The following is a 22,086-nucleotide window of genomic DNA, read 5'->3' on the forward strand; positions in this document are numbered from 1 at the left end:
TTTCAGTGCAAATCAATGATGCCAAAGACCACAAAGTGCACAAACGTGGTCATTGAGTAATTGTGTGTTAGGATTAGAAAAAGTGGGCAGATCCAACACCAGCCAAATACATTCCTGGGCAACCAGCTAGTCTAATAACTGCATACTAGTGTTGACACACACACACAATCTTATATTACTAATACTAGCTGGTCGCCCGGCATTGCCCGGGTATGTATTTGGCTAGTGTTGGCGCTGCCCCCTTTTCCTAACCCTAACACACAATTACTCAATGACCAAGTTTGTGAGCTTTGCGGTGTTTGGCATCAATGAGTTGCATTGAAATTAAATACATCTAATTGGCTGTGGCTCCACCTCCTTTTCTAAATTTGAACCCCCCAATCACCCAATGGCCATCTGTACCAGGTACAGGTGATTAACAGTGCAAGAGGCTTGTGCCATTAACAGTGCAAGAATGGCAGCAATTACATATTCCCCTTGAAAATCAATAGGTGAATTTTGATTGGCTTTTGCAGGCTCCTGCCACCTTTCTGAATATTAATCTCAGTCACCCAGTGACCAACTGTGCAGAGACTGAGAAGCCTGCCATTAACAGTGTAAGAATGGCTGCAGTTTACATTCTGCCAGTGAAATTTGTATTTTTCTTTGCCCACTGATGTGCTGACATTTCCCGGGTATGTATTTTGCTGGTGTTGGCTGTGGCCACTTTTTCTAACCCTAACACACAATTACTCAATTACCAAGTTTGTGAGATTTGTGGTCTTTGGCATTAATAATTTGCATTGGAATGAAAAAAAAAATGTGATTGGCTGTTTGTGGCTCCACCCCCTTTTCGGAAATTGAACCCCAGTCACCCAATGACCAACTGTACCAGATCTGAGACTTGTGCCATTAACAGTGCAAGAATGGTAGCAATTACATACTCCCCTTGACAATTAATACATGAATTTTAAATAGCTTTTCTGGGCTCCACCCACTTTTCTGAATATTAATCCCAGTCACCCAGTGACCAACTGTGCAAAGTTTTAGCATCCTACCACTAACAGTGTAAGAATGGCTGCTGTTTACATTTTCTCAGTGCAATTTGTATTTGTCTCCGCCCCCTTTTTGGTTATGGGAATAGAAAGTATCCTAAATGTTATTCCAGGTAATGTACTATGTGTGTGCCAAATTTCATTCAAATCCGTTCAGCCATGTTTGCGTGATCGAGAAACAAACATCCAAACTCTCCCATTTATAATATTAGTACTAGGATTGTAAATGTGAAAGTTTGGGGGCTCGTTTCCACTTGAGATGCACGGCGGCTCTTGCGGGTCTGCGGGGAGGCAGAAGAATCCCATCAGCCGTGCCATGCATGGCTATGGGATCCGCAGCCTCCTGCACCGATTCGGATGGAAATGCCGGCCGAATCGCTAGCAGTAGCGATTCGGCCGGAGTTGCCATTGCACCCTATGGCAGAATTTCCCAGCACGATTCCCCTGCAGGGAAACTCTGCGGATTCAGCGCAGTTTCCGCGCAAGTGGAAACGGGCCCTGGATGTTTGGAAGTTTGTTACTCGATCACGCAAAAATGGCTGAACTGATTTGAATGAAATTTGGCACACACATAGTACATTACCTGGATTAAAGTATAGGATACTTTGTATTCCCATAACCAAAAAGGGGGCAGAGACAAATACAAATTTCACTGGGAAAATGTAAACTGCAGCCTTTCTCAGATTTGTTTCATTTTTATGTAAATTATTGATGCCACAGACCGCACTTCTCACAAACTAGGTCATTGAGTAATTGTGTGTTAGGGTTAGAAAAAGTGGGCACAGCAAACACCAGCCAAATACTTACCCGGGCAATGCCATGTCATCAGTGGGCGGAGACAAATACATATTTCACTGGGAAAATGTAAACTGCAGCCATTCTTACACTGTTAACCTTCCTGGCGGTAAGCCCGAGCTGAGCTCGGGCTATGCCGCGCAGGAAGATATCTCAGCCCCTGGTGGGGCGATTTGGGCCATTTAAAGTGCTGTACGCGCAGCTAGCACTTTGCTAGCCACACGTACAGCTTGATCGTCGCCGCTCTGCGGCGATCGCCCCCACGCAGTGGCAGAAGAGGCCCCCCCGCCAGAGCCCTGCGCTGCACGGACCAATAAGTTCCGGGCAGCGGTATGGGCTGGATCAGAGGCGTCTGACGTCAGGACCTCGGCTGACGTCCATGACGTCATTCCGATCGTCGCCATGGTGACAGGAGAAGCCAAACAGGGGAGCGCGTTATATACGCGTTCCCCTGTTTGCTATTGATGCCGGCGACGATCGCACTAGAGGGACACATGTGCCCTCTAGTGGTGTTTCATGTAGCTACCACTCTGGTAGCTTTACATGAAACAAAAACAAAAAACAAAAAAATAAGGATTTTTGCCTAGTTGGCAAAAAAAAAAAAAAAAATTAACCGCCAGGGAGGTTAAAGGACCACTATTGCATAAAAGTAGGCAGTTAATATCTGACAGAACCGATAGGTTTTGAGCCAGTCCATTTCCTTTTGGGGAGTCTCAGGGTTTTCTTTGTTTTCAACAGCATTTCCTGAACAGCAGTTGCAAAGTCTAACTGACAAAATAGTGTGCAAGTCAGTAGGGAGGCTGGCAGGTGTCTTACTATTTTGGCACCTAAAGACCAACTGTACCAGGTTTGAGGCTTATGCCACTAACAGTGCAAGAATGGCAGCAATGAAATATTCCCCTTGAAAATCAATAGGTGAATTTTGATTGGATTTTGTAGTCTCCACCCACTTTCTGAAAGTTGTGGAATTGTGCCCCGGTATTTGGGATGTTTAATGACAGCGTTCTGCTGCGGGAATTCAGCATTTTAGCAGTGCTGATATTACTAAAGATAAATGTCTAATAAAAAGATGATTTTATAAGGCTTCAGACTCTCTTTAAGAGGAACTTCAGCCTAAACAAACATGCCGTCATTAAATTACATTAGTTATGTTAATTAAAATAGATAGGTAATATAATCTCTTACCCACCCTGTTTTGAAAGAAAGGGCAAATGTTTGTGATTTCATGGGAGCAGCCATCTTTTTGATTGAAAGGAAGTGACAGGGAACATGAGACAGTTCCAACAGTCCTGATTACCCCTCCCAGCTGCACGCACTAAGCTTCAAATTCAAAAATAAAAAAACAAAAACAAATTTGTGCCAAGACAGCAGAACAAAAACAACATCATCATCAGAAATTCCATCATGCTTTGCACAGCATCAGGGGAAAAATGTCCGGGCAGATTTCTATGATGGGCGAAGCTTAGCTTTCTCTGCAGCTAAAAACGAAGCTTAGGTAAAAAAAACAAAGTTCTGATGCCGTGAAACTGTTAAAAAAACACCAGGCCTTTTCAGTGCTGCTGAGTAGATTTTTAGTCTGGAGGTTCACTTTTAAACTAGGATCCAGACATTTTACCCAACATCACTCTGGGATATCACCTGAATGACTCATGGTCTGACTCCAGCAAGGCTGTGAGGAGTGTTCTGCAGATGTTTAAAAAAATTACGGCTTAGCTATATGTGCACTACAAAAAAACATTGTTATACAACATGTACTGTATATAATAGCTAAAACTGGGGTCAGTCCGAATATTAAAAACAACCCATAAAAACAGTTGTCTGAGTGCTCATAGACCATACTGTAGCATACCACAGATCACTGCTGGGTAGTAGAGTGTTCTGCATCACCCAGCTAATGCCTATGCAAATCCAGACCCTCAAATCACAGCAGTCAGTGTGGACCCACCACGGTCACACACCCAAGAGGCATCGAATTGTTAGCTGGCATTTCCAGATCACAACAATATGCACCACAGTTCTAAAGGTGCAAGTACCTAAACGACACGCCAGTCCTTGCGAGGAGCAAGATATATTCACACTACATGTATTCAATATGTATTGTATACATTTGCAGCCACGCAATTACAGCCTTACACCCTTAGAAACAATCATGGATCGAATTCCAAGCAATGGATGTCCTGGTGTGCAGGCTAGACCAACCCACAGAACATGTGGTCGAAAATTAACAGGTGTATAGCGCTTAAAGAGACTCTGAAGCATAAATAAATTGTTATTTTTACATGCTTGTTTGAATAAGGAGTATGAGGAGAAGTGAAACGCCACATTCCGGCAGCAAAACAAGGAGTTTATACCTCCAAATCCGGAGGCAAACATCCATGACTTTCAAAGTCATGGATTTTGCTGCCCGAGGAGGCAGAGCCTTGTGCTGCAGCTCTGCCTCTACTAAAGTCAATTTCCATGCCGATTGCCGTCTCCCCCTGCTCCTCTTTGTGAAGGAAGACTGAGAGGGGCGGGGAGAGGTAGCGATCAGCGGGGATTGACTTCAGCAGAGCTACCGCGCTAAGCTGTGCCACTTTCAGGAAGCTCTCCCCAGATTTTACCCTGGGGATTTGGGGGGGGGGGGGGGGGGGAGAAGAGTATAAAGCCCTTGTTTTGCCACCCGAATGTGGCGTTTCACCTCTTCTCATCCTCCTTATGCAAACTAGCAGGTAAAAAAAACAATTTATTTTCACTTCAGACTAACGCTCAATCGGGAAACGTTGTCAACTTGTAAAAAACAGCAGGCCTAATACAACTCACGGATCTGCCTTCCTTAGGTGTTAGTGCTGCATAAGAGATGCACAAGGATCACAGGACATCTTAACCATGCTTCCCTGCTATCACCGACAGGGAATCTGCTGGAGTAGTGAATAATGCAGCCCGGCGTCCCGGGTGAAGTGAGCACTCTTCACACTGTCAGCTCTGCCCTCTGATGCATTTTGCCTGCCCACCGACACGCTCAAAGAGGAAGTGTCCCCTTTGGGCACATGCTCGCTCATCTGCTATCTTTATTCTTATAGTAACAATGAGAAGGACGTCCGCTCAACTGTGAGAATATATTTACTGTATCTCAAAGTGTACAGTTGTACAGAGGTGCCAGTACAATAAAAACAGTTACAAAGTTTAAAATTAAGGAAGCAGTGGTGGAAAGAGATGGCCCTAATGGTTCACCCGCGAACGGTTCCAGGCGAACTTTAAATGGTCCGCGTTCGCCGGGGAAGGCGAACTTTTGCGGAAGTTCGATTTGCCCCCATAATGCTCCATTGAGCACAACTTTGACCCTCTACATCACAGTCAGCAGGCACATTGTCGCCAATCAGACTACACTCACTGCTGGAGCCCCAACCCCTCTTATAAAAGGCAAGGTTCTCCGGTGGTTTTATTCACTCGTCTGCCTACAGTAATTAGTTAAGGGTCAGCTGCTGACAGACTCTGCTAGGGAAAGCTTAGTTAGGCTCTTGTAGGCTTGTTCCTGGCCGATTGTTATTCCTTATATTACTCCCTCTTGGGTATATCACAATGGTACATGCTAGGCTGGCTTCAGCATGTAGCATTGTAGTGTGTTGTGTTGGTGGTATAATGGTTAGGATAGCAGCCTACCACACGGTAGGCCTGGGTTCGATTCCTAACCAATGTGAGTTAGCTTTTGACATACTACAAATCCTTAAGCAAGCTCATTTTTCTCTTGGATATATCATAATGGTACAAGCTAGGCTGGCTTCAGCATGTATTGTTGGTGGTGGTATAATGGTTAGGATAGCAACCTACCTAGCACTCAGACCTGTGTTAAATTCCCGGCTAAGGTATGCAAGGTGGCTTTTGAAATCCTACAATTCCCTTGAAGACAAGACCCTCCTCCCTCCAGGAGGAGGGAGTGAGAGAGGAGGGATACACTTCCTGATGTTGTAAAGTAGTGTAGGCCTGCAATTGAACATTCAATGAGATTTCTGACCTTAAAACACTGCTTTGTGTCAGATGCAGATTTTTTTTCTAGGACTTTTGATGTGTATTTCATTCAAGTATGTCTTCCTCCAGGTATTTGACCCCTTGAAACATCTTTTCTATCATTTTTCTAGCCAGCAGAAATTTTTCTAAATCTTTAAGTTCGCCTCCCCATTGAAGTCTATTGTGGTTCGCGAAAGTTCACGCAAACCGAACCTTCTGCGAAAATCGGAGGTTCACGACATCTCTAGTGGTGGACTTACCCCTTCGAAGCAGACACAAGATGCTGTTGATTTATTCAACAAAAATGTGTTTATTTACATACTCCAGACAGGTGCAATGCGTTTCACGGATATATCCCACTTCCTCAGGCTATAAAAGGGAGCACATAACTCCTGCAAGTCTGTAACCTAGCTTAGCGCCTCTGTATCTCAAAGGTTCACTGGGTGTCGCGCACCACTGTATAAAACTGCAGCATAAACAATTTCATAATTTAAAGCTATTAAAAAAAATGAATTCAGTCTGTATTGTCTATAATTGTCAAATACTGGTAGACAGTAAGCATATAATTAAAATTAGGGATGGGACGACGAATCCGGCGAATCCACGAATCTTGGGAAATATTCGAGATTCGTGGATTCGAATCCCGACGCCTTTTTCCACTTTACGAATCCGCCGAATCCCGACGCTGCATCACCGCGCATCCACCGCTCGCACTCGTCCTCCTCCGACCCCCCCGCGCCTCCTCCGCCCGCCCCGCGCCTCCTCCGCCCGCCCGCATACTTTGTATCAACTCACCTGTCCAGTGGAGCGCAGAGCGGCAGACCTCTCGCTCACTTCCTGGTTCCCTCTAGTGACGGCTTTTACAATGACGTCATTAGTAAAAGCCGGTCCGGCCACTAGAGGGAACCGAGAAGTAACGACGAGGTCTGCCGCTCTGCGCTCCACTGGACAGGTGAGTTGATACTTATGCAGGGGTGAGCGAGGAGGCACGGGGGACGGGGGGGGGGGGGGGGAGCGACGCCTACCTACCTACCTACAGGCCCCTATACCTACCTAAAGGCCCCCTATACTACGTACCTACCTACCTACCGGCCACTGTACCTACCTACCTACCGGCCACTATACCTACCTACCTACCTACCTACAGGCCCCTATACCTACCTAAAGGCCCCCTATATGTACCTACCTACCTACCTACCTAAAGGCCCCTATACCTACCTACAGGCCTCTATACCTACCTAAAGGCCCCCTATACGTGCCTACCTACCTAAAGGCCCCTATACCTACCTACCTAAAGGCCCCTATACCTACCTACCTACATACCTACCTATACTTAAGGCCCTATACCCTGCTACCTATACTGAAGGTCCCTTTAACTACCTACAGGACACTATACCTACCTACCTACCGGCCACTATACCTACCTAAAGGCCCCCTATACGTACCTACCTACCTACTTAAAGGCCCCCTATACTTACCTACCTAAAGGCCCCTATACGTACCTACCTACCTACCTAAAGGCCCCTATACCTACCTACAGGCCTCTATACCTACCTACCTAAAGGCCCCGTATACGTGCCTACCTACCTAAAGGCCCCTATACCTACCTACCTACATACCTACCTATACTTAAGGCCCTATACCCTGCTACCTACACTGAAGGTCCCTTTAACTACCTACCTACCTACAGGACACTATACCTACCTACCACTATACCTACCTACCTACCTACAGGCCACTATACCTACCTAAAGGCCCCCTATACGTACCTACCTACCTAAAGGCCCCTATACCTACCTACATACCTACCTATACTTAAGGCCCTATACCCTGCTACCTATACTGAAGGTCCCTTTACCTACCTAAAGGCCCCTATACCTACCTACATACCTACCTATACTTAAAGAGACTCCGTAACAAAAATTGCATCCTGTTTTTTATCATCCTACAAGTTACAAAAGCTATTCTAATGTGTTCTGGCTTACTGCAGCACTTTATACTATCACTGTCTCTGTAATAAATCAATGTATCTTTCCCCTGTCAGACTTGTCGGCCTGTGTCTGGAAGGCTGCCAAGTTCTTCAGTGTTGTGGTTCTGCTATGAACTCCCCCTCCTTCCAGGCCCCTCTCTGCACACTGCCTGTGTGCTATTTAGATTAGAGCAGCTTCTCTCTCCTCTCTTATGTTTTACAAGCTGGATAAATCGTCCTCTGAGCTGGCTGGGCTTTCACATACTGAGGAATTACAAACAAGGGCAAAGCTGTTTGCAGGAAGAAAAGAGCAGCCTAAAACTTCAGTGCATGAGAGATGCAGGGAGGAAGAAACACACAAATGATCTCTTGAGATTCAAAAGGAATGCTGTATGCAGCCTGCTTGTGTATGGATGTATTTTTCTATGTGTGGACATACTGTACATCAACCTACTTCCTGTTTTGGTGGCCATTTTGTTTGTTTACAAACACACTTTTTAAAACTGTTTTTAACCACTTTTAATGCGGCAAGGAGCGGCGAAATTGTGACAGAGGGTAATAGGAGATGTCCCCTAACGCACTGGTATGTTTACTTTTGAGCGATTTTAACAATACAGATTCTCTTTAAGGCCTCTATATACCCTGTTACCTATACTGAAGGCCCATATACCCTGCTACCTATACTGAAGGCCCCTATACCTTGCTACCTATACTGAAGGCCTCTATACCTTGCTACCTATACTGAAAGCTACCAATATTGAAGACACCCATACCTAGCTAGCTATACTGAAGGCACCTTTACCTCGCTACCTATACTGCGGGCAACTATACCACGGATCGCACAATTCTTATGTGCAGGATTCGTTAGATTCGGGATTCGAAAGGTTCGAGATATTCGAGAACCTTTTTAGATTCGGATTCGAAGAAATTGTGGATTCGTCCCATCCCTAATTAAAATGTAACATTAGTTTGACAACAGAGCAAAACTTGGTATGTAGAATCTCAAAGGATTTTATCTCTCACTTTTTTTTTTTTTTAAATATATAAACTCTGAAGCTACCTTTTAGCCCTAAATTAGACTTTATATTCTGTTATTTATCAATTAGTGAGTTACCAATGGTAATGGTACATACGTTAGAGAGGTCAGTGCCATTGGCCAGTCAAAATTGGATGCGTGTACACACTTTAACATTGCAGGGAATTTTGTGCCACTCCTAGTTTTTCAAAAAATATTCAATTTTAAGCATTAATGATTTACTATAGATGCAGCTCAAAGCTTCCTCAGCATTTATCCAACCATTTCTATCCATGATGGTCCTGCATAAATTTGCATACAAAAATGTGCATCGTTCTACATCAACTCAGATTTATGTACATCTTATTGACTATCCCTAATCGATATCTCCAGAATTTTTTCTATTTATTTTTTTTTAACACTGCACTCCAAAAATTGTCCTTATATCACCTTCACAAATTTACTGCAATTCCCTTTTCAAAAATGTAAATTTTAAAAAAAAAAAAATGCAGGTGTCTGTTGTACACAAGTAAAACAAACACACACACACACACACACACACACACACACACACACACACACACACACGAAAAAAAATTGGTTGTGCGTACACACCCTTTAGTTAGGAAAAATACTCATAACCACGTTTGAAATGCATTCACTTTGTCAAAACTTTTAAGAAATACACACAGATTACAAATGCAATATTTATTTGAACAGAAGGAAGAAACTGAGGTGGGGAAGTTCTTCAAAGTGTTATGCAGCAAGTATCCAATTTTTTAATCTACACTTATGACCACATGGACACTGTTCAGACAGGAAATATAAACTTTTCACTTACATTTTCACTCATAGTAAATGGAAGTTACATTTTCAATAAAAACTGCACATCTCTATTCTCTTCATTCTCTACTTGGCCTATTTGATGGCTTCACATTTTCACATTGCCTTTTGCTTTTCAGCTTGCTTGAGTTTGGAGAGTTCTTCAAGATCATTGAATCTTGTGCTGGCTTTTTAACACAGTTTGATTGCTGCTGAATCTTTTGACCTTGGATAACTTTCTTTTGATTGGTGATTTTGGAGTCATCGCTGAAAAAGACTCATCAACACTTTCCCAATCAGACTCAGACAAAGACAAAGGCTGATTTTTTGATCCCAAAGGGGCCCTTTTTCTGAGATTTCTGCGAAATGGCTTTCTTCTCTGGGGCACCTTAAATAACTTGTACGTGAAAGCTCTGTTCATCTCATAATCTTCTTTAGTGCGCTGAAATTCAAACCGCTTTCTATATTTTAATGCCTCTTGGAAAGCAATCATTTGGTACTCAACATGTTTTGCAACATCTACCAATGTTTCAAGGTCGTATTTTTTTAGAATTTTCTCTCGTAGTTTCCTTATGTCAACAATGAATTTTTTATGCTCTCTTTCAGCATAGCTCATAGTCAACTTCATGAGTTTAAAGGAGCTCTTACGCGCAAGGGCAAACCAACCTTCAATGAAACTTCTACTTCTTCCATAGCGTCTTGGATCTTTCACTATCCGATGATTCCTAGGGATCATGTTTGCTTCCCAATATTCCTTCATAGTCTTCAATAGCCAAAACATATTTGTTTCTTGGGCAGACAGATGTAATAACTTAAGCTTCATGGATTCCAAAACTTCATCCGTGGGAGCTGGTTTATTCACTTGGTGTAGATACCAGGTGATATCATTTCGGCCCAGCTGCAGATATTCCATCCCTACACATTTGGTGAAGTCTTCTTGGGTAACCACCAAATTAGAATATCCTGCACCTTTCCAGATACCAAATATGGTAGCTTCAAAGCCAAAAAGGGTGTTTATGGAGGCACGATAGGGTACATCAATTTCTATCTTCTTGACAAAGGCTACCACGCATACTGCTGTGCCACTTTCCAGTTCAACAGTGATGTTGGAGGAGAATGTAACCTTCAAAACACAAATAATTGCTTTTTATTACAATAGGTTTTTTATAGTTATTCCAAAGAAGTTGTCAAAGTAAATGCTTGTTATTTTACATTCAGTCTATACAGTCCATGTCACACTGCTTTCAATATGAATGTTCTGTTGCACTGATGCCATAAAAAAAAAAAAAATTATATTCTGAGGAAGTAATTTCTGTCGTAAGGGTGGGGGGGTGGGGGGCAAGCCTTAGGATAATGATGGGCATGCAAGATTAATATTAGAGTAGGAAGCTACAGATAAAGTGGTCTTTGTGCAACTTTTGCATGGGACACCTCGCTCCTGTAACACTGTATGTATAATACTCAAATAACAGTTGTCGGGAGAGACACCACTTACTCAAAAGGGAATGGTCCTCACACATTAAGACCTAGCAACCACAAACAAAGTGTAGCCAGCACTACTAGAAGTAAAAAAAAAAAAGCTTTTTTTTGAAGGTCTCATTTCCATAAAGCGAAATAGAGCAGCTGGCAGCCCGTTGTTTTAGTAAAGTCCTTTATCAAAGCTATACAGTTACTACAAATGACTTTCACCCTTATTGCGGTGCACCAAAAGTAGACGATACGAAGCAAAGGCAGCAGCAAGTTGCCCCAAGCACCATGCTTGCTTAACACATACTGCTTGCAGGGCCGGTTCTAGACTTTTTGCCGCCTGAGGCAAACATGTGAAGATGCCGCCGCCGCCCCCCCCCCCCCCCAATAGGAAGTATAATTTCCCCCAGCATAGGTTGCCTGGAGGGATAGCAACCAGAAAGGGGGGCAGCGGGCACAGCGGTGGGGAGGTAGGTCGGACGACCCCCCCCCCACTCACCTGGGTCCCCCAGTCTGCTCTCCCCCTCCAGCTATAACCACAGTGTACAATCATCAGTCAGCGGGCGGGGAAGCGATGACTCAACTCCTTCTGCGTTCCACCGGTCATCACTTACTGCAATGCCGCCCACTGTACAGTACAGTAGGTGGCATTGCAGAAAGTAACAAGCGTAATGCTGGAACATCAAGGAGGTGGAGTCATCGCTTCCCCGCCCACTGCCTGATAATTGTACACTGCGGTAATAGCTGGAGGGGGATCGCAGACCAGGGGGACCCAGGTTGTGCCCATTTCCTCCCTTTGTGACTGCTACCCCCTCTAGCTCAGCGCCCCCCCCCCCCCCCACCCACGGCCAGGCAGGCACCCCCCACACTTTTGCCGCCTAAGGAACCCCCTCACCCCGTCTCATTGGTGGCCCGAGGCTGGCTGCTTTGCAAAGAACATAGGGGAAGGAAAATAATGTCAGCACAGCGAGGCTCTCATATCACACAATATTAACCATTTGGGACTGGAGCAGGGGGAAAAAAAAAAAAAAAAAAAAAAAAAAAAAAAAAAGACATCATGGCATTCAACTCAACAAAAGCAGCCATTCTCACCTCAGTTTCATTGGTTTTGTTGAAGAACCAGGTACGAAGCCTCTTTTCATCTATGGTAACCTCAAAACCATCATCTGCAATTCTTGGTGTTCCAGCATCAAAACAGATTCCACTGTCTGGTGGAGCCACAAAGTGGCTATCAGGGGTAAATGTACTGGTGTCCTTCATGGTTTTTGAAAACCTTTGGAGAAAGCAAAGAACATGCTATTCAGTAATTGGATTGCACATTTAAAAGCATACCTGCAGTAGAATAAAAATTCAAAAATTTGGCACCACCAACCCTTCACTAAGACAAGTCCTTCAGAGAGTTTACTTTATCTTGCATACTGAAGCCTGTATAATGCTGTACATAGGTCCCTGCTTATTTGGCTAGACTCCCTTTAGTCACCAACTTCTCATTCTGCTGCAAATGCGAATGCAAATGTAAACCTCACAAATAGCCTGCCCCTGCCTCTCCCCCCAGTGGTACACATCAAATATTCCTAAAAAAAAAAAAAAAAAAAAAAAAAAAAAAAAAGGGAAAAGAAAAAAAAAATACCTACCATGCTCAAATTAGAACAACTCCTGTTCTTTCCCCTTCCCCCTCATCCTATCCTGTTGATGGTAGGTCCCCATTTGTTCCTTCCTAAATTCCTATGTATGTGTTGTATCCCGCTGTTGTGACGGATTGCGTAGAAACCGCCGCGCCTGCTGACAGTGACGCGGCGGTATCTGCGCACAGAACGGCGGTTTCCCCGCAGCAACATGCGTCTAGTTTGTATATACATATACATATATATCTAGCTGTTCAGTTGCTGGTTGTCTGGCGTTGCGAATGCCTATGTGTTAGCACTCAGGACCAAGTCAGATCTTTCAGTGTGGTGGAACCAGATGTCCTGGGAATCCACACTTAGCCAGTTTACTGTGTGTCATCTGTGTTATTCCTTAGACCAGTTCCAGGGTGTAGAGACCACGGATCTCACACCCAGACTAGGCATTGTTTGATATCGGTTATGACGTTTTGCTTTCCTGACCACTCCTCTGATCTCGGATTTGGTACCTTGCACTTCTGATATTCCGTTGCCAAACACTGCTAGCCTTGGATACCGAATCAGCTTCCTGTTTTTGTACTTCATCTGTCAGTGTGTTGCCAACCCGGCCTGCCCGACCTTTCTGGCTGTCACCCATCCCTTGGGTGCTCAGCCCTCCTGCAGGGGCTCTCTGCCTTCCAGAGGGAGCACTGCTTCAAAACCAGTCAGGGTCTCCTTCTCCTGGAGTCCTTGACTGCAGTAGAGTCTTTCTCTACTTATTGGACCACCTGCTACCCCGGTGGTCCAATTCTCACTGTTACACCAAACACTTACACGCTTCAGGTGTCTAGAGGTTAGCAATATATCTGTATTATCGGTGATTCTGCAGATCATCAATAATCAGGTATATATCTGTATTTTTGGTGATACTGCAGATCACCAATAATCAGATTCTCTCTGTGTGTTGACACCAATTGTTACAGCTGTATTCTCACTTCTTCTCTTATGCCTAATACATCTTGTTAAATGTTACAGGAGAATAGGAATCCTTTTTAGATGTGACCCCGATTGCCATTATTCAGGGCAATACCCAGGCAATCACCATACCGCTCCAGTTCAATGATAGATAGATATAGATCTTTAGCGGATGTACTCTCCTCACTTACCTAGTCTTATTTGAACAATTTATTGTTAGTTGTATTTTCATGAGAATATTGTTATTTTGGTTACCTAATATTATAGTTAGTATTTACTGTAGATGGTGCCAACATTTTCCACAGAGCTGTACAGAGTATATTTTCTTGTCACTTAACTGTCCCTCAGAGGAGCTCGCAATCTAATCCATACCATAGCCATATGTATTTGTCATGTAGTATATGTATCGTACTCTAGGGCCAATTCAGGGGGAAACCAATTAAGTTATCTGTATGTTTCTGGGATGTGGAAGGAAACTGGAATGCCAGGAGAAAATCCATGCAGACACAGAAAGAACGTACAAACTCATTGCAGATTGTGCCCAGAGCTGCAAAGAGAGAGTCCTATCGGGTCTACATGAAAAGTGCGCCGGTAAAAAAGGGCGCCTGGTGGAGCCCATATATATACCAACTTCGGCTACAAAAAAGGCACCTGGTGTAGCCCATATAAACTTCGGCTACAAAAAACTCCGGGATGTGTTAATTACTATTCCCCCTCCAGGCCGCCATGGATAGTGGGGGAATGAAATAATTCGGCTTACAGTGCTTGTAGCCCCTATAAAATCTTTGGCTACAAAAAAAAGTCAATAATATGGGCTACAGAGGGACACCTTACTGTAGCCGAAAAAAATATGGGCTACAAAAGGGGAGCCCGCTTGTAGCCAAAAACCTTGTAGCCGAAAAAATATGGGCTACAAAGGGGAGCCTGCTTGTAGCCTATATCAAAACTCAGGCGCTCTTTTCTACACCTTGTAGCCCATATTTCCAGAAATAACATTGATGTCTATGGCGGCGCCCTTTTCATACAGGCAGCTCGGGTGCCCTTTTCAACCGATCCTGTCCTATCCACTACGTCACCATGCCGAGTTCTTATCGAATTATGTTGATTACTACTGTTGTGTGTTATAATTCTAAAAATTCAGTAAATATTGAAATAAAAAAAAAAACAAAAAAAAAAAAAAAAAACGGAAAATCAAATTGGTGGCATTTGATTTGTATACAAACGTATACTGCTTTCCAATCCAATCTGAAAGTGGAAGTCCATGGTTTATTTTCAAGCTCTATAAATCTGCATGCAAAATTTTGTACAACCCTGCATTAATCCATAATTATTTGCATCTCATAGACTTTCCCCAGAAATAGATATACCTTGGAAAGGCAAAAAAAAAAAAAAAAAAAAAAAAAAAAAAAAAGAAAAAACTAAACAAAAACAAGTTTCATGAACTTACAAGAAGCTGTGTTTCAATGGTGCCTCTCCTTTGTTTTCAAACACCCTTCTCTCGAGTATTTCATTGTTTTCTGATAATGTTTTAGCAGAATTTATCAGGAATTCAAATCTTGTTATGGTTTGTATGGTCTGGTCAAGAGCAAAGGAGAGGAAAGTATACTGGTTGTATCCTGAACCCAACATTTCTGCAGTAGTCATGTAGTCCACGTTATCGCTAGAGGGTGGAGGACCTTTATAGAGATTTCCATTATTTCGGTGAACACACCAAAGATTTCCATCACCATCAAAGGACACAAAGTGGGTCAGAACACGCCAACCTTTCTTTCGAACAGTCTTGCAATGGAGAAACCAGTTATAGTCTGGTCTGGTTGGTGGAGTTTCCTTAAGAAGCCTCCCTTTGTCTGTGACAGCATACAAAATGCCCTTTGGGTCAAAGAAAAAGGCCTCAAACTTATGCCATCCAGCGTGACCGATCTTCTCAGCTTGTCTGTAAAGCCAGGAAATGTTTTCATTGTATGGGGTGGGACCTTTGTAGAACTCTCCCAACTTTGTCACTCCATAAAGCTCTCCCTTTGGATGAAAGAAGAGAAATTTAAATGTATCCCAATCGCCTCTTCCAATTCTTCTTGAAAGAGAGAACCAGTCCATACAATCTGGTGTGGGCATTGGTCCAATATACAGGTCTCCTCTGCAGACAGCATACATTTCCCCACTGGGACTGAACACAACGCGACTGACATTTGGCAGTTTGCCAAGTACCATTGCTCGAGCCAAAGTGGTCTTTCGGATTTCTGGGCAGAAGCCCAGCCCTTACTGTAAACTCAGAATCCATGGTAAACAAAATTGGCTCTGCAATTAGAAAAAAAGTGATAAATGCTTTAGGTATTCTGTTATTGATTATTTTAAGGGTGAAGATAAAAAAAAAAATGAAGTAAAGCTAAAATTTAAATCAAAGTCTATGGACACTTTCCAAGATTTTTCTATGCTTGCATCCCACCCATACTCGGGGCTGGTGCACCACCAAGAGCGCTTCTGAGCGATTTTAAAAAACTTTTGCACTTTAAAAAGTGCTTGACTAATATATTTGAATTTCTGAGACAATTCAGCTGCAATGTTAACTATAAGAAAGAGAAAAAAAATCGCTAGATAAGAGCGATTTACTAAGCATTTTTGTTACAGAAGCTGTTCAGTTTCTCTACTGAAAAAAAAAAAAAAAAAAAAAAAAAAAGCTACACCAAAACGCTCCAAAAATCGCTAGGCATGCTTAGAAAATCGCTCTGCACATGTCTAGAAAAATAACTTCAAAAAGCGCTCAGTGTTTGTGATTACGCTAGTGCTTTTTGGTGTGCACTGGCCTTTCTTCAGGAAGTAGGGCATATTTGACATTTTGTATGTCACATCTCTATCTTACTTGACACCCCCCCCCCCATGTCAAGTGCACAGGGGATTTTTGATAAAATAGCACTCATAAGTAAAGTTTGCACTAGACGACTATGACTGAAAGGAGAACAGGCAGAGATTAATGTCAAATTGATGGAAACAGGGCACTCAAAAACATTAAAAATTCCAGTGAGGATGACACTAATTGTTTAGAAATTGCAATTTTGCAATATGATTTTTTAGATTATTGGAAGGAGTGTACATTGATTGTACATTCACTCAAGCTGTATCACTTAAGGCTCATACACACATCAGACTATAGTCTTTGGAAAATGAAAGATCACAGACCAATCTTACCCCCTTCCATGTAGTATGAGAGCCATACTCTACACAGTCTTTTTTATGGAGCTGAACTCCACATCAGAAAAAAAAAATCTTTGCAAGATGCTGCACACACAGATGCTGTACAGACACAAAAGATCAGTATCTGCAAAAGATCTGTTCCTGCCAGAAATCCATTCCTGCAAATTGCATTCATAGTCTATGAGATCTGCAGATCATCATACACACCTTGTTTAACTGACATTCATCTGCAGATCAAGCAATCATCCGCAGATCTGAAAATCCATCCTGGTGGATCTGATCTGCAGATGAATGTCAGTTAAATCATGTGTGTATGATGATCTGCAGATCTCATAGACTATCATTGCAATTTGCAGGAATGGATTTTTGGCAGGAACAGATCTTTTGCAGATACTGATCTTTTGTGTCTGTACAGCATCTGTGTGTGCAGCATCTTGCAAAGATTTTTTTCTGATGTGGAGTTCAGCTCCATAGAATAGACTGTGTAGGTGTGGCTCTCATACTACATGGAAGGGGTAAGATTTCTGTCTGATGGGGAGTGCAGCTCCATAGAATAGACTGTGAAGGTTAGGATCTCATACTACATGGAAGGGGTGTAAGATTTCTGTCTGATGGGGGAGTGCAGCTCCATAGAATAGACTGTGTAGGTATGGCTCTCATACTACATGGAAGGGGGGTAAGATTTCTGTCTGATGGGGAGTGCAGCTCCATAGAATAGACTGTGTAGGTATGGCTCTCATACTAATGGAAGGGGGTAAGATTGGTCTGTGATCTTTCATTTTCAAAAGACAATGGTCTGATGTGTGTAGTGTGGCCTAAGGCTAGTTTCACAGTGCTCAGTTGCGTTGCAGAAAAATGTTGCATGTCAACTCCTGCACATACAATTCTATGGGCCTGTTCACAGTAACTGGTCACGTTATTCTAACGTTTTGCATGCAAGCTTTGCATTAAAGTCTATGTCCCATCTCCATTGTAGTTCACACACATTTTAAGGCGAGCAATATGCAACTGACCACTGTGCCAAAGATCTGTTACTGCAAAATGCATTCATTGGCCTCGATTCATAAAGCATTCCTGCATGCGGAAATGCTGAAAACAGCTGACTTTACGACCACATAGCAAAATCTGTATTCATAAAGGCTTTTTCCGCATGAAAAGCCGACATTCGCGAGCAGAGTGATAAATCACCGTCCAGGATATCTGCAGATCATCATACACACCTTGACATTCATCTGCAGATCAGATCCACCAGGATGGATTTTCAGATCTGCAGATGAATGTCAGTTAAACAAGGTGTGTATGATGATTTGCAGGTATCGTAGACTATGTATGCATTTTGCAGGAACGGATCTTTGGCAGGAACAGATCTTTTGAATGTCTACAGCATCTGTGTGTTTTTTCTGATGGGGAGTTCAGCTCCATAGAATAGACTGTAGGTATGGCTCTCATACTACGTGGAAGGGGGTAAGATTGGTCTGTGATCTTTCAGTTTCCAAAGACTATAGTCTGAGGTGTGTATGAGCCTTAAAGAGGAACTCCAGTGAAAATAATGTAATAAAAAAAGTGCTTAATTTTTACAATAATTATGTATAAATGATTTAGTCAGTGTTTGCCCATTGTAAAATCTTTCCTCTCCCAGATTTACATTCTGACATGTATTACATGGTGACATTTTTACTGTGGGCAGGTTATGTAGCTGCTGCTAGCTGTTTTGGCTGTTAGAGACAGCTGTAAACAGCCATTTCCTGTCTGTGAACATTGTTACATTGTGGCAGTTTGCCCAGAGTACCGCGGTACCAGAGCTTCTTGTGGGAGGGGTTTCATCACAAAATCAGTCATACAGTGCCCCCTCATGGTCTGTTTGTGAAATGCAATAGATTTGTCATGCAAAAGGGGGTATCAGCTACTGATTGGGATAACGTTCAAGTCTTGGTCGGAGTTTCTCTTTAAGGCTAGGTTCACAGTGGTGCATTGCCTAATGCAAGCATTATAATGGGTGTGAATTGCAATGGAGACTGGACATAGACTTTAATACAAATCCTGCATGCAGTGAATGAGCAGGTTTCTCAGTTACAACACAGCACTGTGAACAGGCTCATAGAATTGTATGGGCAGAGAGTTGACATGCAGAATTATTCTGCAATGCAACTGAGCAGCACTGTGACGCTGGTTGCACATGTTTTATGTCATGTTCTAGGTTTATGTAGTGTGCGTTTTTTGTGCATATTTGGTCTATTTGCATTAGCGTTTTTTTTTACTGCATATGCGCTTTTCAAGCGTTTTGCGTGCGTTCTAATGCGTTTGCGAACCGCAAATGCATATTAAAAAAAGTATATGCGTTTTTCTTTATGCAAATCACTAGGAAGAAAATACATCCAAAACAATTTTATTTACCAAAAACACATGCAACAAAACCAGTGTTCTAAAAACGCACACTGTAAAACGCAGGTGTCTGCGTTTTTTTTTTTTCTGCTGCTTCCCATAGACATTGCTGTATAAAATGCAGTGTTTTACACAACGCTAGCAGGGGCGTAGCAACAGGGGTAGCCACCGCATCGGGGCACTTGGGTCACAGGGGCCCCGAATGGTCCTCCCTCAACTGCAGTATTAGCTTTCTATTGGTCCTGTGCACATAATAATCACTTCTATAGATACTTGGAATAGTAGTAATCATTAACAAACTGTTCCCTATCCCCTTCCTGCACCTCTGACACTGTAGTTGCCATTGGCAAGTTTTGGTGCACCGTATCAATTGTTATGTATAGGGTGCTTGGGGGGCCCCAATGTAATACTTGCATCAGGGCCCACAGCTCTTTAGCTATGTCGCTGAACGCTAGCATTTCTGCTATGTGTGCCCCCCAACCTGAACAGGACCTCAAAGAAGGGAGAGGAAAACAAAAAAAAAATCAAAAAGACCTTGTAGTTTTTGAGAAAAATGCCTCTCAAACTCTCACAACTGCTCGCTGCTGCCTGCCTGGCAACTGCTGGCTGCTGCCTGCCTGGCAACTGCTGGCTGCTGCCTGCCTGGCAACTGCTGGCTGCTGCCTGCCTGGCAACTGCTGGCTGCTGCCTGCCTGGCAACTGCTGGCTGCTGCCTGCCTGGCAACTGCTGGCTGCTGCCTGCCTGGCAACTGCTGGCTGCTGCCTGCCTGGCAACTGCTGGCTGCTGCCTGCCTGGCAACTGCTCGCTGCTGCCTGCCTGGCAACTGCTCGCTGCTGCCTGCCTGGCAACTGCTCGCTGCTGCCTGCCTGGCAACTGCTCGCTGCTGCCTGCCTGGCAACTGCTCGCTGCTGCCTGCCTGGCAACTGCTCGCTGCTGCCTGCCTGGCAACTGCTCGCTGCTGCCTGCCTGGCAACTGCCGCCTGGTAACTGCCGCCTGGTAACTGCCGCCTGGTAACTGCCAACTGCTTGCTGAGCACAAAGCTCAACAGTCCGTGGAAAGGAGGCCTAAGAGTATTCGTTTGTTATCAATTCTCTTTGAAAAGTGCCAGTGGTCAGTTTACAGCGCTGGTGCTGCAAGCCAAACGTAAAGTATTAGCTTGTCACCTTGGCTATAATGCTCATGTTACTTAATTACGTTGTGTTGCAGAATAATTCAGCATGTCAACTCACTGCCCATAAAACACTATGGGCCTGTTCACAGCACTGCAACTCATCACATTGTTCTGGCTCACTGCTCTGCATTAGGCCTCTTTTCCATGGACAGTTGATAGGCAGCGAAATGCCTCTCAAACTCTCATAACTGCTCCCTGCTACCTGGCAACTGATCCCTGCTGCCTGGCAACTGTTTGTTGGTGCCTAGTAACTTCTCACTGCTACCTTGCAGCTGCTTGTTGCTGCCTGGTAACTGCTCACTGCTGCCTGGTAACTGCTTGCTGAGCACACAGTTCAACTGTCCATGGAAAAGAGGCCTCAAAGTCCATGGCCAGTTTCCATTGCAGTTCACAGTCATGATAACGTGCGTTAGGCCTCTTTTCCACGGACAGTTGAACTGTGTGCTCTCTGCCAATGTAAACAATACCAATTGCCTGGCAGCCCTGCTGATGTATATGGATGCAGTAATGTCTGAATCTCAAGAGAAACAAGCATATGACTAATCACGTCAGATCTGACAATAATGTCAGAAACGCCTGATCTGCTGCATGCTTATTCAGGGGCTGTGGCTAAAAGTATTAGAGGCAGAAGATCCGCAGGCAAATTAACCTCCTGAGCATTACGCCACTCAGGAGGTTTTGCTAGCCTGAGTCCCCCAGTGAAAATCTTTTAGGTTTATTGGCTTTATTACACATTAGCTAACACTAGGCTAGCTTGTTTAGGTGGCCGGCATCCCCCAATCGCCCGCGATCCCCCAAATAAAGCCGCTATAATATACATTACCCAGCCTGGCTCTAGCCATCGCCGCAGCCTCCCCGCACAGCCCTGGTCTTCTCTATGGGGAGGATCATACATGACATCACCAATGTCATGACGTCCTGCGCAGTCCCGATTCTCCCAAGACCAGAGCTGTGCGGGGAGGCTGCGGCAATGGCTAGAGCCAGGCTGGGTAATGTATAAGTGGCTGGATCGGGCGATTGGGGGGTTCCAGCCACCTATACTAGCTAGCCTAGTGCTAGCCAACTTGTACTAAAGCTAATAAACCTATTAGATTTGCACAGGGGGACACTTGAGGCCAGCAAAACCTCTGAGGCGGCATGCTTGACTCAGTGTTGCAACATGGCCGCCTCCATATCACTCTTACTTTAAGTCCCCCTGTGATAGGTTCCTTCCTATCATGCTAGGTTGAGAATACAATCTCCTTACTCACCATGTTGCTTCTTGTTTTGCACATTGTTTAACTCATCCTCTTCATCTGACGGATATTCACTCATCCTGCCACAGACTGGAGTTTTGTATAAAGATAAGTCACCCTGCAGGCCTGTACACATCACCTCTGCATTTTACTTTACGACCCTTCCCTGCACAGTTGAGCTTAATTATATCTGATAGACATAAACTCTACCTCCATCTGCTGGAACTTCTGGGTAATAGTCAGTGCTTAAAGGGACCATTGCTCTTTATCTCCTGCTGGAGTATATGTGGATTACATTTTGTTCTGGACAAACTTACAGGAAACCTAAAGTAAGAAGGGTATTGTTGTGTCCAGTAATCACTGATGGAGAATAACAAGGTTTATTAAAGGACAACTGAAGAGAGAGGTATATGGAGGCTGTCATATTTATTTTCTGTTAAGCAAT

At 43.7% G+C, this 22,086-nt stretch overlaps 1 protein-coding gene across 1 annotated transcript; it reads right to left on the reverse strand.

The window, feature by feature from the left end:
• Positions 1-9,541: 9,541 nt before the first annotated feature.
• Positions 9,542-21,769, reverse strand: LOC137545206 (uncharacterized). The gene is made up of 4 exons (XM_068266333.1): positions 21,657-21,769; positions 15,110-15,957; positions 12,179-12,359; positions 9,542-10,742 (listed from the first exon to the last, which is right to left on the reverse strand). The coding sequence occupies exons 2-4, from the start codon at positions 15,868-15,870 to the stop codon at positions 9,789-9,791; spliced, it is 1,896 nt and encodes a 631-aa protein (XP_068122434.1). The 5' UTR covers positions 15,871-15,957; positions 21,657-21,769; the 3' UTR covers positions 9,542-9,788.
• Between the last annotated feature and the right edge of the window lie 317 nt (positions 21,770-22,086).

The sequence above is a fragment of the Hyperolius riggenbachi genome, chromosome 1 (genome assembly GCF_040937935.1).
Source record: "Hyperolius riggenbachi isolate aHypRig1 chromosome 1, aHypRig1.pri, whole genome shotgun sequence".
Taxonomy (NCBI): Eukaryota; Metazoa; Chordata; class Amphibia; order Anura; family Hyperoliidae; genus Hyperolius; species Hyperolius riggenbachi.

Bases quoted from the DNA above. Each gene is read 5' to 3' on its own strand.
- LOC137545206 (XM_068266333.1), bottom strand. From the start codon at position 15,870: ATGGTACTTGGCAAACTGCCAAATGTCAGTCGCGTTGTGTTCAGTCCC. The intron at 12,360-15,109 runs GTAAGTTCATGA...CTTTCTCCAAAG, and splicing joins CCATTGAAACACAGCTTCTT to GTTTTCAAAAACCATGAAGG. The intron at 10,743-12,178 runs GTGAGAATGGCT...TGTGTTTTGAAG, and splicing joins ACAAAACCAATGAAACTGAG to GTTACATTCTCCTCCAACAT.